The sequence below is a fragment of the Onychomys torridus genome, chromosome 4, assembly GCF_903995425.1.
Source record: "Onychomys torridus chromosome 4, mOncTor1.1, whole genome shotgun sequence".
Taxonomy (NCBI): domain Eukaryota; kingdom Metazoa; phylum Chordata; class Mammalia; order Rodentia; family Cricetidae; genus Onychomys; species Onychomys torridus.
In genome coordinates this window covers 95,863,210-95,882,237 of record NC_050446.1, presented here as the reverse complement: position 1 = coordinate 95,882,237, position 19,028 = coordinate 95,863,210, and the positions used below count along the sequence as shown (strand labels likewise).

Here is a 19,028-nt window from a genome sequence, read left to right as displayed (position 1 = left end):
GTATTTCCTCATCATTAAAAAAGTTCTGGTTTTCAGTCTGGTTCTGCTGTGTTCTATGTTATGTCTCTTCTTTCCTCTCAGAATTAGTTGATCTCACTGTAGAAAAACAGACTTGCATAGTGCCGTCGATCAGAGGTAATACCTCCTGAACAGCGTGCTGTACCTTTAAGCAGTAGAGGGTGAACTACCTACAAATGTGAATTTCTTAGTTTCATTTAAAAAGATATAGTTGTTAACCTTTCTTGTGCCAAAATCTCTTAAGTTACATTTTCCTTCAAAGCAATGTACTTTTTTCTACATATGCAGTATGTAGTTAGCATAAAATCATTGGTGCCATGAAGATTATTTTTAAACTTAAATAAATATTTAAATACCGTAAAAGAATGGGTCTTTTTTTTTTTTTTTAAACCTGTAACTTGTCTCACTTTATCAAAAGTTACCAGTACATAGAGAGATTGATGGCTCAGTACTTGCAGAGGACCCAGGTTCAGATCCCACACCCACGTAGTGGCTCACACCTGGCTAGAACTTCAGTTCCAAGGGATCTGACACCTTTCTCTGACCTCCTCAGGCAACACACACATACAAGGCACATACATATAATAAAAGTAAATACAATAAAGAACTTTATCAGCTCTGAAACAGAACTACCATTTCCTCATGACTATCTATGATAATTAATAAACTACGCCTCCAACCTTAGTTTTAGCTTTTGGTTTTTTTGAGATAGGGTCTCGCTGGCTGGCTGGCCCAGAACTCACTAGGTAGACCAAACTGCCCTTGAACTGGAATGAAAGCCATGCACCACCACACTTTCTTTATGGTTGTGTAAGTGTTCTGCCTGCACATTTGTGTGTGCAGTACCACAGAGGCCACATGAAAGCACTGGGTGTCCTACAGCTGGAGCTACACGTGGTTGTGTCCACCATGTGGGTGCTGGGCATCAAACCTGGGTCATCTGGAAGAGCAACCAGTGCTGAGCCATCTCTAGCCTCTACATTTTTAATTATAAAGAAGATTACTCAAATTACTCATCAAGGAAAATCATACTTTATTCCTGTGACATATAGTTATAAGAGCATTCCCTCTTACAATTCAAACATACTACCTAAGCTGGCAAGTAACAATGGAAAGGGTTGAATATGTATTACTCTGTGACACCAGGCCACTGATTTAGCAGAATATACATAAACATATGAAACTAAGTTTTATTTTAAAGTACTCTAATTAAAAAATAAAAATATCCTAATTTTGCTTTCTGTACTTTATTAATTTGGGGGCAAGGGAAGGCGAGCCAGGTTGGCCTTGAACTTATAACTGAGGCTTGAACTCCTGATTCTTCTGCTTCTACCTCAAGTGCTGGAGTTACGAATTTCATGTGAAAAGCTACCCCAGTTAGCTGGACACAGTTAAAGTGTGTACACAGTCATACACAAGCATATGGGACAATGGTGAAAGTTGAAACACTGTGCAGTCCCAGCTCATTTCTGAGCTGCCCCGAAAGCAGACAAAGCTGCCGGTGTGCAGATGCAGGCCCTAGCCACAGAAACCCATGGTTCCTGATGACTGTTGTGGGACTTCATGTGACAATGAACTGAGATACAAGGACCCCAAAACAGGTTCTTAGCTTACAAAACTAAGTTCTGGCTGGGCATGTTAGTAAACACTGATAGTCCTAGCCCTTAGAAAAGGGAGGCAGGAGGATTGAAGCTCAAGGCTAGCCTGGGCTACAGAGCAAACCCTAGTCTCAAAAACATCAACAACGCAGAACACCTAAGTTCCAAAGGTGGGGTGAGTCAACAGTGGGGATACTTGCCTAGCATGTGATAGTCCCTGGGGTCCAACAATGCTTCATAATTAGATGATCTTTTAGGACCTATCCTAGTATCCACCCCAAACTATAAAGTAAATCACAGATCTATAGATCACTATTGCATCAAAATGGTCTCATTACATTACAGAAAAGTTAATACTGAACACTCAAATCTTTATAATTTGATAGAATTTCTCAAAATACAGCCTAATTAAAAGTGCTGAAAGATGCTGAGTGCAGCGCCTGTAATCTTAGCACTTCAGAGGTAGAGGCAAGAGGCTCCAGGATTCCGGGACGTTCTTGGCTACAGAGAATCTGAGGCCAGCCTGGGCCACAACAGTGCTGAAAGCATCGCAGCTTCTGTTCCAGCCCTCCCTCCTCCTCTAGAGATGGCCTTCAAGGTCCTCCCTTGCTAATACTACATTCCATACAGTCTCACTGAGAAAGCAATGTTTCAGCTGCTAAATATGACCCATCACCAAACATGCACAAAGCTGAGAAGCGCTCATGTCCTTTGCCACACAAGTGGAGCAAACTCTGGAACCTACCCAATAGCTCAGCAGCTTTCTGGATGCATAAAAACATGTAACCTCCCACTGGAATTACCTCCAGCCAGAACATACCGGGTAGGATGCATAACACTGAGGGAACACACAGATACAAGACAGTCTCCAAAAAAAGAATACACGTTCTTTCCCGTCTCGTGGAAGACTTCTACCCGCCGTGGGTGGGCCATACTGCCAACTATGAAGCAGTCTTCTTGTTTAGGGTCCCACACAGCTTGGAACCTCGTTAGCCATCTCCCAGTGATAGTGTTATGCCTAGTAGGGGAAAAAACAAAACAGTATGTACTTTGAAATGTTAAGTAATTCAAGGTGGCATAGAGCAGAAAGTAAAAACCCAAACCCAGTGTAGCAACAACCTGCTATCTGCTTCACCTTCCAGCTTCAGCCTGTGCTCAGAGTTGGTGACCCAGGCCTATGGAAAAAGGACCTTTTCTGGGGCTGGCAAGATGACGGCTCAGTGGTCAAGAGCACTTATTGGTTTGGTTCCCAGCACCCATATGATGGCTCAGAACCATCCATGACTCCAGTTCAAAGGGACAAATGCCTCTCTTCTGACCTTAGCAAGTACCAGGCACACATATGGTACACATACATACATGTAGGCAAAAAACTCATACACATAAATAAGTCTTAATTTTTTAAAGTAAAAGATAACTTGTCATTTTTTTCTCTTTTTTAAAACCAGGTCTTATATAACCCAGGTTGACCTTGAACTCCCTAAGTAGCAGAGAATGACCTCTAACTTCTGATCCCCCTGCCACTACCTCCCAGGTAATGAGATTACAGGCCTACACCACACATGCTTTACTTCCTTTATGCAGTACTGAGAATCAAACCCAGGGTTTCATGCTTGTTAGGCAGGTGCTCTATAGACTGAGCTACATCCCAGTCCTCAAACAGTTCCTGCTCACTGTTCTATACACACACGAGAAAAAGAATTCTAAGAACATACTATGGGGGTTGGAGAGATGGCTCAGTGGTTAAGAGCACTGGCTGCTCTTCCAAAGGCCTGGGGTTCAGTTCCTAGCACCCACATGGCAGCTAACAACTGTCTGTAACTCCAAGATCTGACACCTCCACACAGACATGCATGCAGGCAAAACACCAATGTACATAAAAGAATAATTTTTTTTTAAAAGAACATACTATGAACAATCATATACCAACAAACTGAACAACAGAGAAGAAACAGACAAATTCCTAGGAACACAATTTGTCAAGACTAACCCTAAAGAAGGGAAACATAAATTCATTCATAACTATTTAAGGGGATTCACATGGACTCACACACAGAGGGAGGGTGGGGGACTGGAGAATGCGTTTCCATAGCATTAGTTTCCCTTCTTGTCTCTGTCTGAGACAATATTCTGTAGCCCAGAAATGACTATGTAGTCAGTCTCACCTCCAACCTGCGGCAATCCTCCTGCCTTACCCTCCGACATGGACATCACCTGTGTGCACCTCCATACCCAGCTTCCTTTTTTTTTTTTTTTTTTTTTTTTTTTTGGTTTTTCGAGACAGGGTTTCTCTGTGTAGCTTTGCGCCTTTCCTGGAACTCACTTGGTAGTCCAGGCTGGCCTCGAACTCACAGAGATCCGCCTGGCTCTGCCTCCCGAGTGCTGGGATTAAAGGCGTGCGCCACCACTGCCGGCTCCAGCTTTCTTAATAATGAACACTGACACAAAAATCCTCAACCTGGAGGTGTGGCTCACTTGGTAGAGTGTTTATCTATCATATGCCATACGCAAAGCCCTGAGTCCAATCCCCTGTATTTCATAAACTAGGTATGGTATATAAAAACAAACCGCCAGGAAGGGGTTGCTGCCACTGCAATTGGGAAGCAGAGGCAGGCGGAGTTCAAGACCAGCCTGGTCTACAGAGCGAGATCCAGGACAAGCTCTAAAGCTACACAGAGAAACCTTGTCAACAAACCAAATTCAATAGCACAGTAAAGAATTATACACCATGGTCAAGTGGGAGACAAGGATGGTCTGCCATAATAAAAACCAAACAGTATAAACATACCATGTTAGCAAAGTGAAGGACAGGCACATGATCATCACAGTTGATGCTGAAAATGAATTCATGACACACTCACTCAACAAACTGGGAACAGGGGGAGACAATCACCACACAATCAAGGCCACACATGAGAAGCCACAGTGCATCAGACCCGATGCAGACTGACGGCTTTCCCTCTGGGATCAATAAGGTAAGGATGTCCTCTCGGCACTAACATTGAACTTGGTATCAGCTATCAGAGCCTGATCATTAAGACAAGAAGAGAAGGAGGAAGAAAAGGAAAACTTCTGCAGATGACATGATCACATTCATAAAATATGATAAAAGATTCCAAACACTTAAAAATCTACTTAAATAATTTCAAGCAAAGTTACAGGATACAGGGACCAAAAAGATGGTCAGTTGACAGTTCTTATCACATAAGCATAAGAAGTGGAGTTCAATCCCAAGAACCTACTCAAAAATTTGGTCATGGTGGCATGGGCACACTTGTAATCACAGTGCTGAGGAGATGAGCAGATGGGGACAGGGGACCCCCGGAGATCACATCACTGGCCAGCCAGCCTAGCCAAAACTGTGAGCCCCAGGAGCCACTGAGAAACCCTGTCTCAAAAATTAAAGTGGCCAGCTCCTACAGAACACCACCTAAGGCTGATCTCAGGCTTCCACATGGTGCACATGTGCACACATACACATTTTTAGAACATAGGATACAAAAATCAATGAACATAAAAATCTGTTGTGTTTAATCCAGGCAGTAGTCTCAGCTGCTGAGGAAGATCACTTTCATCCAGGAGTTTGGGCTCACTTGGACAAATAGCAAGACCCTATCACTTAAAGGAAAAACAACAACAACAAAAAAAAAACACCACCAACCCTGCAGGCTGAAAGGACTCCTTGTCTAAAAGCATAACAGGAAGAGAATTCCTGAGAAAGTTATACTCAGGAAATTGGTTTCATGTCAGGATATACATGTCTATTTCTCAATGGTGGTATGTCATGCTTCTGGTAGGATGTTATGGTCTATACATAAAATGCACCACAGGCTCCTTCCTGTGCTGAGCATTCTAAACCAGGCAGCGGCAGCGGCGGCTCACGCCTTTAATCCCAGCACTCGGGAGGCAGAGCCAGGCTGATCTTTGTGAGTTCGAGGCCAGCCTGGGCTACCAAGTGAGTTCCAGGAAAGGTGCCAAAAGACAGAGAAACCCTGTCTCGAAAAACAAAAAAACAAAAAAACTGAGCATTCTAGAAAAAGTGGTTACTGGAGTTTAGACCTTGCTGTTTGAACCCTGTCCTTTTAGAAAACTGCTTCTGGTTTCACTGAGGTGTGAGAACAAAGAATCTCCGCTGTCACCACGGAGCTGTTCAACACATTCATGTCCACAGACAGACACAACAGCCTCATATGTACATATCCACGATAGGCAGATACACACATGCATGAAATTTAAAACAAAAGTAAACCTTTAAGAAGAGAAAAGGAAATCGGCCCCAGCTACATGAGTTAGAAGAATCCAGCCTGGGCTATCCAAACCTCAGCCTCAAAAACAAAAACAAAAAACCACACAAATAATGAGTAATTTTAAAAATTAGAAGACTGAAAAGGAAATGCTAACAACTCAGTCTTACTTTGGGAAATGATCTTTGGCTTTTACCCTTCTCTCTGAACAGGATGGAGTTTGCCATCTTGGAACTGGTTACAACTGTGCCTCTCTAGGCCAGCCATTTTTAAGTTTAGCCAAGAACAAGAACAATCATTATATAAGCAGCATGACCTGTGAAAAGTTAACTGTTTCTACACCTTCATAGTAGCCAATCCAGAAACAAGATTAAGAAAAGAGCCCCACCGGCTGCTGCTGCTGGCGGCGTTGGCGCAGGCCTTTAATCCCAGCGCCCAGGAGGCAGAGGCAGGCGATCTCTCTGAGTTCAAGGCCAGCCTAATCTACAGAGAGAGTCCAAGGACAGCCAGGACTACCCAGGGAAACCATCTCCAAAAGCCAAGCAAATAAATAAATAAACAAATAATAAAAATGGAATGTAAAATTTAAAATCTATAGAACACTCAAAAAATTGGACAGAAATAAAAAACGCTCAGGTTTAAAAATGAGCAAATTATACCTGTTTACAATTTTTAAAAAAAGGATGTTTTTTTTGCTGGGCAGTGGTTGTGCACACCTTTAATCCAAGGCCGAGGCAGGTGGATTTCTGTGAGTTCAAGGCCAGCCTGGTCTACAAAGAGAGAGATCCTGGACAGCCAGAGCTGTTACACAGAGAAACCCTGTCTCAAAAATAAAGAACAAAAAAATGGGGGTGATATTTTATGTCTTTATTTTGAACAGTACACTCAGGAACTGGTGTGTAAAGAAATCATGGAGAAATTTCAGCTAATTTAAAACAACTCACTAGGAAAAGCCACTTATTTGTGCATTTTTAATAAAATTATTTTTCACAAGTCTCTGTTTTTGCAACAAGGTCACTAGCTCATGACGCTAGCCCAGTGTCTCTGAACTCATCGTGGGCCAGCGTTCTCATGTAAACTGAATATCAACACTGGAAATTAAAAGTACCTGGCAATGAAGAGGCACTATGCTATTCTCAGTCCAAAAAACTAAAAATAAAAAATCTGGCAAGTTACCTGAAGACCATTCATTCTTCAAAGATAAACATGGTCTCACTGAGTCCCAGCCTATCCTCCTGCCTCCACCAGCACAGTGCTGGGGTTAAAGACACATGTGCAGCCACACTCGGCTCTTGAATTTTTTCTCCAGAGAGAAATAAAGACCTAATTCCATTCCTCAGTGGGCAGAAAGACAGTTTGCCCTCATCATCTGTTGACAAGAGCAAATGGCTCCCCACCCACCCCAGTGCCTTTTTATCACCTTTGCCAGACATTAGAGGGTCACAGATCCGTGGTTTTATTCTGGTGCACGCCTTTAGTCCCAGCACTCAGGAGGCAGAGCCAGGAGGATCTCTGTGAGTTCAAGGCCCGCTTGGTCCACAGAGCGAGATCCAGGACAGGCACCAAAACTGCACAGAGAAACCCCGTCTGGGGGGAGGGGGGAGTCAAAGAGCAGTTAAGAGAAGCTGGTAGTGGGGGCTGGGGAGATACTGGTCAAAGAATTCGAACTTTCCGAGAGTGGGAAAGATTCAAAAGGGCTATTCTAGAAATATAGTTAGGGTAAGATTTATCTAATTTTTATTTGTGTATCTATGGCAATGTAAGGAAGTAAGTTCCGTGTGTGTACAGTGCCCTCAAAGGCCAGCTGGAGTCACAGGCTGTTGTGAGCTGCCTGACACCCACCATAGGTTTCAGAAATGGAACTCCATAGTCATCACGCTTACTCAGCAAGCATGTTTACCCTCCAAACCATCATCAGAGGGGGAAAAAAAAAAGAAAAAAGAAATGTGAGGCGATACATGTTAAACAGCTCAATTTAGCCATTCTATAATGCATACATATTTCAAAATATATTTTTTATTTGCTAATAAATTAAATAAGAATTGGGAACGGTGGCACACACCTTTAATCCTAGCACTCCTAGGCAGAGGCTGTCTGTGAATTCAAGGCCAGCCTGGTCTCCACAGGACTTCTACAGCAGCTAGGGCTGCATAGTTAAGACCCTGTCTCAAACAAACAAACAAAAAATGAAGAAACTCATAAATTGAAACATAACATCTAAAAAATAAAATGAAATGGGCAAAAAAAAAAAAGAGAGAGAAAAAAAGAAACAAAATATGCTGAAATGGAGCCTCTGAAAACTACCACTGACAAAGCCCAGACACCCCCACCTTCAGACACGATAAAAACAACCTCTAGAGGGAAGGCATGGCATGCGGAATAGTTGCACATTAAGTTGGCACACATCCGAAGTGGGTTCCAGAGGCAGGCACATGCTGAAGCAACCTAAGCCCAGAACAAACAGGCAGCCCCGTCAAGTAGTGGCGGTCTTCTTGAATAAGGTACTGAGAGTGCCTCAAGTCACAATAAAGACCTCAGCCTTGACCAGAAAGAACCTGCAGAGAACACATGCCAGCTAAGAGCTGGGCTGCTGAGACCCGGAAGCAAGAGCTCCTCTGGGCAGGACTGGAAAATGAGGATGCTCATACAACACAACACAAAACCAGAACTAGAGCCTCTCCTTGATAGTCACATGCCTAACATGGCCCTTCTGCACCCTGCTGCTCACAGCAAGCCAGGATCTAGGGTGTTTGGTGCAGAGGCCTACCTGATGGTAGTGAGGAGAGGAATCTGGGACGATATGGAGCTGCTGTCGAAGACCCTGCAAATAAAGGTTGAGAACAGTTACACAGTCGTTATTCTCTATTACTCTAAAAAAATTTTTTTCTTTACGACAGTATCTCACTATGTATGCTTAGAACTATCAATCTTCCTATTTGACCTCCTGTGTGTGCTGGAATTATAGATAGGCACCACCACACCAGCTTGGCATGTACATTCTAAAGTGACAATCTGGCAACTAAAACTATATTCACATTCAAACACACATAAGGGCTATGGTATGAAAATTCACTAATACTCTAAGAGTGCATGCATATATAAAAAGTAATCTTCTAGGTCTATAGAGATGGCTCAGTGGTTAAGAGCACTGGCTGCTCTTCCAGAAGACCCAGGTTCAATTCCCAGCACTCACATGGCAGTTCACAACTATCTATAACTTCAGTTCTAGGGGATCTGACACCCTCACACAGACATAGATGCAGGTAAAATATATACCAATGTATATAAAATAAAAATAGCTGGGCGGTGATGGCACACGCATTTAATCCTAGCACTTGGGAGGCAGAGGCAGGTGGATCTCTGTGAGTTCGAGGCCAGCCTGGGCTACAGAGTGAGTTCCAGGAAAGGCGCAAAGCTACACAGAGAAACCTTGTCTTGAAAAAAACCAAACAAAAAAATAAGTAATATAATATAATAAAATAAATAAATAGTTCAAAAAAGAAAAAGCCGTTGATAGCCTGATGTGTCATTTCTAAACTGCTGAAGAGGCTGACTGGCCAGCACAAAAGTGGAGAGACCCAGAATCCTCTACTGGGTACCATGGTAGAAAGAAGCCAGCCTCAGTATCACACCTCCTCTTCTGTGCCCAGCTGACCCAGGGCCATCTCTTGGCACTAGAGCTTCTTGACTAGTTTGATTACTAGCAAGCTTAATTACTAGAGGTAATGTAGCAAGCATAAACTCTATGAATGAATAAAATGTAGAATAATTTTGATAATGAATAAAAATGGATAAAAAGATGCCAACACAAAGGAAACTATGTGGTAGGAAGGGGACCTGAGTTGCCATGATAAACCTCACATCATCTCCTGGTGATGCTCACATCCCTGCTAGACACTAACTGGGCACTGCAGATCACATGTTTGCCATTCCTGACCATGGGATACATTCAATAGATGAATTCTAACTCCTAAAGAGCTTGCAAATTTGAAACAAAATTAAGTATTCTCAAAGAGAACAGAATCATTTACCCCTAAAGTTTCATTAACTGTCTCTACATCTTTTCTCTAGAGATGGGGGTCTCACTATATTGCCCATCTATGCTCAAGGGATCTGCCTGCCTCTACCTGTCAAAAAACAGGACTACGAAAGGCTCTTCATGTTTCTTTTCTTTTTTTTTTTTTGGTTTTTTTTTTTTTTTTTTTGGGGGGGGGTTTTCAAGACAGGGTTTCTCTGTAGCTTTGGAAGCTGTCCTGGAACGTGCTTTGTAGACCAAGCTGGCCTTGAACTCACAGAGATCCACCTGCCTCTGCCTCCCAAGTGCTTCATGTTTAACTTGACATTTTTTCAGTTTTGGGGAAGTAGCTAAAAAGGTCAATGCTAGAAATCTAAAACCACACCTATTATCTTGTGCAGAAGCATCATATTTTTTTCTGTTTTCTACATGCCTGAAGTCTGGGTCTCTGCAATTTCCATTTAACACACTTGTAAAGTAGAGCTGATAGGAAATCACAACATGTCCACATGGTCGGGCTTTCCTGGCGGACCGCCTAGTTATTTCCGGTTCAAAATAGCCATTTCCGGGTGAGAACATCTCGCATGGCTAGGACTCCGTAGCTTTACATAGTTGCGTAAAGCGCGCACGGCCATTCAATCTACGCGCACGCATGGAGTAGCCACATGCGGTCCTGTACACATGCGCAGCCCACTCTTTAAAAAGCCGGTGCCATTTTGCACAGGTCTCTCTCTTCTCCTCTCTCCTCTTCTCTCTTCTTTTCTCTCCTCTCCTCACTCACGTGTGTGCTTCACACAGGCCTGTCACATCTCTTCCTATCCTATATTAATAAACAGCTCTTCTGTGGATTTGTCGTGTTCGGGACGTGTTCCTCGGGGGTAAGAGTGCCAAAATAAATAACTAACATAGCGAGCATCTCTTAACTGACACGGTGGAACACACCAGTCATCCCAGTACTCAGGTCAAACCAGGAGGATGGCAAGTTCAAGGTCATCCTGGAATACTCAGTGAGTCCTGGGAGAGAGGAAAAGGGGTGGGAGAAAGGGAGGTACACAGGAAAGGGGGAGAGGAGAGAGGGAGGGCCTATAACAGTAACACTAGTGAGTCCATAGCAACAGCAGTAACCAAAACTTCTAGTTTACAAACACCATAGCCGCAGTCTCTAAACGGATTCCCCGAAACATGGTTCTGTCTTCTGAGTTTACCTCAGCTTACAGTCAGCACAAGTGGTCACCACTCTGTTACCAGTGACGGGTGAAAAGTATGCAGAGGCAATGCTCTTGGAGTGTTCAGTCAAAGAGATCAAAGGCTGGCTTCTCTTGGCATTCAGGTGCCTTGCATCATAAACATGAACGTCCCTGGGGCAGAAAGAGAAATTATCAGTGCAGCCCATGTAGTGAGCCCACAGAGTAGGCTCACTCTAAGCCTAAGTTACACACTCAGACACCTACTACATTAAGAACTTTTTTTTTTCTTTTTTTTTTTGAGACAGGATTTCTCTGTGTAGCTTTGCGCCTTTCCTGGAACTCACTTGGTAGACCAGGCTAGCCTCGAACTCACAGAGATCCGCCTGCCTCTGCCTCCCGAGTGCTGGGATTAAAGGCATGCGCCACTACCGCCCGGCCTACATTAAGAACTTTTAAGACAAAACCCTCTAATCTATAACTTTACAGACAGTGACTGGCATAGGAAAATAAATACTGGAAAAATTCCAAGATACAGAAGATCTATGTTACCTCAGACACAGAGACTATTTCCAGTAGGTTTTCAATATTTCCAAGTGCTGGGCGGTGGTGGCGCATGCCTTTGTCCTCACACTCAGGAGGCAGAGGCAAGTGGATCTCTCTGAGTTCAAAGCCAGCCTGGTCTACAGAGTGAGTTCTAGGACAGCCATAGCTACCCTGTCTCCAAAAAAAAAAAAAAAACTCCAAGAAACTAAGTAACATGAGCCGCCAAGTTCTAGGTCACATACAAGTTTTCTATTTATTACAATTTTAAGTTTTTTTCTCCTAAAAGTAGAAGCAAACACATGCAGTGCTAGAGGGACACACATGCTTTTTTGAACAGTTTCTCCATTTATTAAACCAAATTTTAGGCCAGCCAGGACTACAGAGTGAGACCCTGTCTCGAAATTTAAAAAAAGAAAAGAAAGGAAATAAAGAAGGTCAAATGTCTGAGAAACTAAACTAAATCACATGCTCGTGACATTAAAAGGATTAAATCCTAACAGTGTTTGAAGAGCATAACTCAAGCCTGGCACGGTAATAAACATCTATAGTCCCAGCCTCGGATAACAAGTAGGACCCTGCCTCAAAGAAAAAAAAACAAACATACCTCAATCCTGCGGTGATAAAATACTGCCTGGATACTGGGTGGACATGCACAGTTCTTATTTTTCCCAAAGAAGAATTAAAAAATTTCTCATAGGAAGTCCCAGGTGTCCGTCTATCAACCAGTGACAGATGTCCATCCCAGTGTCCCATTAGCAGAGTGGAAGCATCTTCTGCCAGGAAGTCGAAGGAGGAGGGGCTGCTTCCCTCGTTTCTATATACCTGGGGAGAAGCAACAATCCTGTTACAACCCTGAGGCTGGGGAGGAGGCTCAGTGGGTCAGTGTTAACCACACACGCCGACATCTGAGTTCAATCCCTGGAACCCTGAGCAAAAGGTGGGTGAGGTGCTACACATCTGTACTTCCAGCACCCCACTCCAGCAGGAGGTAGAGAAGTGCTCCGGCAGCACAAGACCAGACCACCCCAAAACGGGGCGGCAATGACTGACATGTAGCCAAGGCTGGCCTGGAACTAATGATGCTTGCCTAAATCAAATGGCCAGTTAATCCACATCAAAGCTACAACCCAAACCTGAAAACCCCCAGTTCCAAATCTACTCCGTGAAACTTACCAGAAAAAGAACTGGCTCTGAATTCTAGCTAACTGAAAATTACCTTTTTTTGGGACAGGGTTTCTCTGTGTGGCCCTAGCTGTCCTGGAATTCACTTTGTAGACCAGGCTGGCCTTGAACTCACAGAGATCCTCCTGCCTCTAGCAAAGGTGTGCGTCACCACCATTTAGCCCAAAATTTTATTTTAACAGGAGTAGTTTTGCATCCAAGTGAAGTCCAAGATATATGACTGGATGTTTAATTATAACTACTGTTGATAGAAGATTAAAAACAGATTAAATTTCTTTTGTTTTGTTTGTTTTTTGAAACATGGTCCCCCAGTAAGCCAGGCTGGACTCAAACTCGAGATATATAACTACAGGACTTGTCACCCTCCCAGGTGCTCAAATTATAAGCATGTGCCACTACACCAGCTTGTGTGGTACTGAGGATTGGACTCGAGGCCTAGGGACTACTAGGCAGGCACTCTAACAACTGAGCTACATTCCTATCACAGATCAAAATGTTTAATTTTCAAATCTGACATGGTAGCTCACACCTCACTTGGGAAGCAGAGGCAGGTGGATCTCTATAAGTTGGGCCAGCTTGGTCTACATAGTGAGTTCCAGGACAGCCAGAGTTACAAACACCAAAAAAGAAGAAAAATAAAATTTAGTTTCAATTCTAATTTCACTAAAAGATAAGTTGTTTGCTACAATTGTGTTGGCCATGGCAAACTGGACCTAGAAGTGTGAGCCTTTCATCCGAGCACTTGAAGTCTGAGACAGGGACATCACAAGTCCAGGTCACCTACGTTATATGACAAGGCTCTAGCTCAAAAAAACAAATTTGAACCTAACTACTTCATTCTTTAATTAAAAGAAAAAAACCAACGAAGACCTGTAAAAAAGACAATTTAGAGGGGCTGGAGAGATGGCTCAGAGGTTAAGAGCACTGGCTGCTCTTCCAGAGGTCCTGAGTTCAATTCCCAGCAATCATATGGTGGCTCACAACCATCTGTAATGAGATCTGGTGCCCTCTTCTGGCCTGCAGCCACACATGCTGTATACATAATAAAAAAATAAATAAATCTTAAAAAAAAAAAAAAGACAATTTAGAAATTTAGTGAAAATGGACCGGAAGCAGCAGTCACTCCATATTACAATAGTTACTAGAATAAATGTTTCTGAATCCTTATTTATTTATTTATTTAGACAGGGTTTCTCTATGTAGCTTTGGAGCCTTTCCTGGAACTCACTCTGTAGCCCAGGCTGGCCTCGAACTCACATTGATCCGCCTGCCTCTGCCTCCCAAGCACAGGGATTACAAGCGTGCACCACCACTGTCCGGCTTTCGAATACTTTTTTCAACTGCTGTGCTTCTGTCATTCCTCACACAGTCTCTCATTTGCCTGCAGCGCATCAAGAAGGCTGGGCTGACTGGATACCAAGGCCCAGGGATCTATGTGCATGGCTCTGCCTCTCTGGCACTGAGATTGTAAGTGTATGCCATCATAGACAGAGGGGTTTGGTTTGGTTTTTTAAAGATTATCTATTTTATCTCAAAATAAATGAATAAATAAATAAATAAACAGATAAATAAATAAATAAATAAGAAAAGAGATTTATTTTTATTTCATGTATGCGGGTATGTATGGATGGATATACCACATGCACATCTGGTGTCCAAGGTCATCAGAAAAGGGCATCAAATCTCCCGGTTTAAGCCTCCATGTAGGTCTCTAGAAAAGCAGCAAGTACTCTGCTTGTACAACCACCGAACCGTCTCTCCAGCCCCTGCAGAGCAGTTTATAAGGGTTCTGGGGACTGAACTCAGGTCTTCCTAGTTGTACATTAAGCACTTTAACAAGAACTATCTCTCTCAGCCCCAAAATTAACATGTTTTTAAAAACAGGTACTGCAAGATTTTAATCCCAGCATTCAGAGAGGCAGAGACGGTAGATCTCTGTGAGTTTGAGGCCAGGCCAGGATGGTCTACATAGTGAGTTCCTGCAGGACAGCCAGGACTATATAGAAAGATCCTATCTCAAAAACAAAACAAACAACAAAAGTCTAAGCACCCAGATTCCTTCAATCATTCTTTATGTTTTTCCTTTCCTTAAAGATTTTTTTATTTATTATGTATACAGCATGTATGACTACAGGCAAGAAGAAGTCACCAGATCTCATTACAGATGGTTGTGAGCCACCTCTCCAGCCCTATTTTTTCCTTTTCTGCCATGTTGGAAATCAAACACGGTTATATGCATGTTAGGTAAGCACTCTATCACTGAGCTAAACCTCCAGACTTCAAGTGGTCTCAAACAGCATATATTCCATCTGAAAGGCCTTATCCTCAAGAGATGGTTAAAAATAAAACCCTTCTGGTGTCTGTTTCTTGCCAGAGAACACAATATCACTAATACCTGTAGTCCATTCTGATGACTTTGCTGGGTCAAAACAACTGAGCTAATCTCTTTACCATCTACGTGTGGTGGGAGAGAGGTGGATGGTGGAATGGAGCTCAGTTGGCAGAGTATTTACCAGGATGCATAAATCCCTGGGTTTGATCCTAAAGACTGCATCAACCGGGCATCATGGTGCATACCTACATAATCTCAGCATTTGAGAGAGGGAAGCAAGAGGATCAGAAGCTTGAGGTTAGTCTTGGCTACATAAGGAGTGTCGGGTCAGCTACTGTGTATGAGACTTTTTTAAAATGGGGTTTGGCTCAGTAGTAGAACTCTTTTTTTTTTTAAAAGATTTATTTATTATGTACACAGAAGAGGGCGCCAGATCTCATTACAGATGGTTGTGAGCCACCATGTGGTTGCTGGGAATTGAACTCAGGACCTCTGGAAGAACAGTCGGTGCTTTTAACCTCTGAGCCATCTCTCCAGCCCAGTAGTAGAACTCTTATCAAGCATGTTCCTTAGCTCTGAATTCAATCCCTAGCATGCACACACACACAAAAAGAAAGTTAAATCTTAGCTGGAAGACTATAGAAAATTCTATTTTATTTTACATAGTTTATATATTGTGGTATAGACCGAAGGTTTGGAGTACACATAATGTAATGAATGTCCATAAACAAAAATATATTCTAATATTCTTCCCAAAATCAATATGCACAAGGCTCAAGCCTAGAAACAGTTCAGTACTTTTACTCAAAAGCTTTCTTTTCCACAAATAAAACAATTATATAACAAGAATACAGTGGCATGTGCCCATACTATAGTCACAGACATTCTGGAGGCAGAGGATGGAGGATCACCAATCAGTTCAAAGCCAGACCAGGCTTCTTAGTGATACCCTACCTCAAAAATAAACAAACAAACAAACAAAACATAATTAATTTATTCACACTAATTCAATTTAATTTTCATGACAACTCTGTAAGACTATGCCATTTCATGGCTAAGGAAATGGAGGCACAGGCGTTGAATAACTTATGAAGGTCAAAAACAATTGATAATAGACTGTCTAAGGATTGAACTTAGTCCCTAACGTGCACAACAAACTTCTCTCAATCTGACTGATACAGGAATCAAGTGTACCATTTAAGAAATATTCCAGAATATCATCTGATGTCAGATTGTAAACACATTAACATTTACCTCTTCAAAAATGCCACTGGAAAAGTCCCCACATCGCAGTGTGCCATCGTAGCTCAGTGACAGTAGGTGGGCTGGATTGGTGGGTGAGAAGTAAAGACAGCTAACAGGCTGACTGTGGGCATAAAAAACATATATCTGATCTTCACAATCCCGGGTCTGGAAGAAAGCCGGAGGCGAGAGAAAAGACAAAACTAGTGAGAAGTAGTAATGGCTGCCGTGTCTTCATATCACTAAAGTATTAACATTATATATATGAGAAGTAGTAATGGCTGCCGTGTCTTCATATCACTAAAGTATTAACATTATATATATGAGAAGTAGTAATGGCTGCCGTGTCTTCATATCACTAAAGTATTAACATTATATATATGAGAAGTAGTAATGGCTGCCATGTCTTCATATCACTAAAGTATTAACATTATATATATGAGAAGTAGTAATGGCTGCCGTGTCTTCATATCACTAAAGTATTAACATTATATATATGAGAAGTAGTAATGGCTGCCGTGTCTTCATATCACTAAAGTATTAACATTATCCTAGGAATTACACTGAGTCTTCAGTCTAACTTCGCTCCTCCCAGACAACCAGAACCTTTTGAGAACATGTGTATGTGTGTAGAACACACCCATATGGAGACCGTGACACACATGTATAAGTCAGAGGACACATTGCAGTAGTCAGCTCTCTCCTTTCACATGAATTCAGGTCACCAGGCAAGCATCTTTACCCTCTGAGCATCTCACAGGCCCAGAATCAACAACTTAGTGGAATTTTTGTTTCCTCATATTCAGTTTAACCATACCCAGCCATATTAATTTCACATGTCCAGCTTTGGGCAACTATCAAACTCGCTTCTTAACAGAGGCAACAAAAACTCTGCATCTGCCAGTTGAGATGGCATGCACCTATGATCACAGCTACTCAGGAGGTTGAGAAAGGAGAATCACCTGAACGGAGGGATATTGTGGGGGTGTTGTTTAAGGCTATTCCAGGAAACACAGCAAGACCTCCCCTCAAAAAAAACGAAAAACAAAACAAAACAAAACAAAACCTTCTGGAGAGTTGGCTCAGCAGTTAAAACCATTTGCTGCTCTTGCAGAGAACCTGAGTTGGATCCCTAGCACCTACATGACAACATATAACCACCTGTAACTCTAATGCCAAGGAAATCTGCTGCCCTCTTTCAGGAATGCACCTGGTGCACACACATACAGGCAGGCAAAACACCCATAGATGTAAAACAAAAATAAAATGTAAAAAAAATTTAATATAAAAGTATGGTTTAGGGGCTGGAGAGATGGCTCAGGGGTTAAGAGCACTGGCTGCTCTTCCAGAGGTCCTGAGTTCAATTCTCAGCAAACACATGGTAGCTCAACCATCTGTAATAAGATATGGCACCCTCTTCTGACCTACAGGCATACATGCAGGCAGAACACTGTATACACAATAAAATAAATCTTAAAAAAAAAAAAAAAGTATGGTTTATTCAATACCAAGTGGTCATCTCTGAAATCATATACATAAAAATAACATTATAAGGACTGAATGAGCTGGGCAGTGGTGGCACACGCCTTTAATCCCAGCACTCGGGAGGCAGAGCCAGTCAGATCTCTGTGAGTTCAAGGCCAGCCTGGGCTACAAAGGGAAACACAGGACAGGTACCAAAACTACACAGAGAAACCCTGTCTCAAAAAAGCCAAAAGAAAAAGAACTGAGTGGATTATATTAAGAAGAGATATGCATATATATGTAACAACAATTAAAGAAATAGAGGCCATGAATTTGAGAGAGCAGGGGGGAAATGGGAAAAGTTGGAGAGAGGAAAAAGAAGGGGAAAAATGTAAAAATACAAAGTATGGGATAAAGATGACTCAGCAGGTAAAGGTGCTTGTCACTAAAACATATAAGCAGGCAAAACACTCATACACATAAAATTATAATGCCACTTAAAAAAAGACATACACTCAGGCAATACATCATCTACAGAAATTATAAAAAAGATACTTCAGTTCTGAGCAGCGATTTTTTTTGTTGTTGTTTTGTTCTTGTTTTTCTCAGACCAGGTCTCTCTATGTAGCCCTGAATGGGCTGGAACTGAATAAGTAGACCAAGCTGGACTTGAACTCACAGATCCACCTATCCCTACCTCCCAAGTGTTGGAATTAAAGGTGTGAGCCACCATGCCTGGCCTTGATCATCAATTTTTTTTTTTTTTTTTTAATTTTAAGATTTATTTTAGAGCCAGGCATGGTGGGCATGCCTTCAATCCCAGGACTAGGGAGGCAGAGGCAGGTGGATCTCTATGAGGTCAAGGTCAGCCTGATCAACACAGCCAAGTTTCAGGACATGTAAGGACTACATAGAGACCCGTCTAAAATAACAAAACAAAAAATCCTTATAATTTTATTTTATGTATACATGAATGTCTGGTACATGAAGAGGCCAGAAGAAGGCATTGACTCCCCTGGAACTGGAGTGACAGATGGTTGTGAGCTGCCCTGTGGGTGCTGGGAACAGAACCTGGGAACTCTGAAAGAACAGCAAGGACTCTAAACAGCTGAGTCCCGTGATCAACAACTCTTTCATCAAGCTTTTCCATTCTGAAATATTTTTTCCCTGAAGAGCTAGAGAATAAACCCAGAGCTTCCTGCA

At 42.3% G+C, this 19,028-nt stretch overlaps 1 protein-coding gene across 2 annotated transcripts in view; it reads right to left on the bottom strand.

Moving 5' to 3' along the window:
- Positions 1 to 1,034: 1,034 nt before the first annotated feature.
- The window catches only part of Wdr76 (WD repeat domain 76), a 36,987-nt gene continuing 18,993 nt past the window's right edge, over positions 1,035 to 19,028 (bottom strand). For both annotated transcript variants that reach the window (XM_036184852.1, XM_036184853.1), the window contains 5 exons: positions 16,374 to 16,529; positions 12,210 to 12,427; positions 11,081 to 11,233; positions 8,628 to 8,681; positions 1,035 to 2,634 (listed from right to left, as the gene is read on the bottom strand). In XM_036184852.1, coding sequence (XP_036040745.1) covers positions 2,370 to 2,634; positions 8,628 to 8,681; positions 11,081 to 11,233; positions 12,210 to 12,427; positions 16,374 to 16,529 — 846 coding nt within the window. In that variant the 3' untranslated portion in view covers positions 1,035 to 2,369. The remainder of the gene's footprint in view (positions 2,635 to 8,627; positions 8,682 to 11,080; positions 11,234 to 12,209; positions 12,428 to 16,373; positions 16,530 to 19,028) is intronic.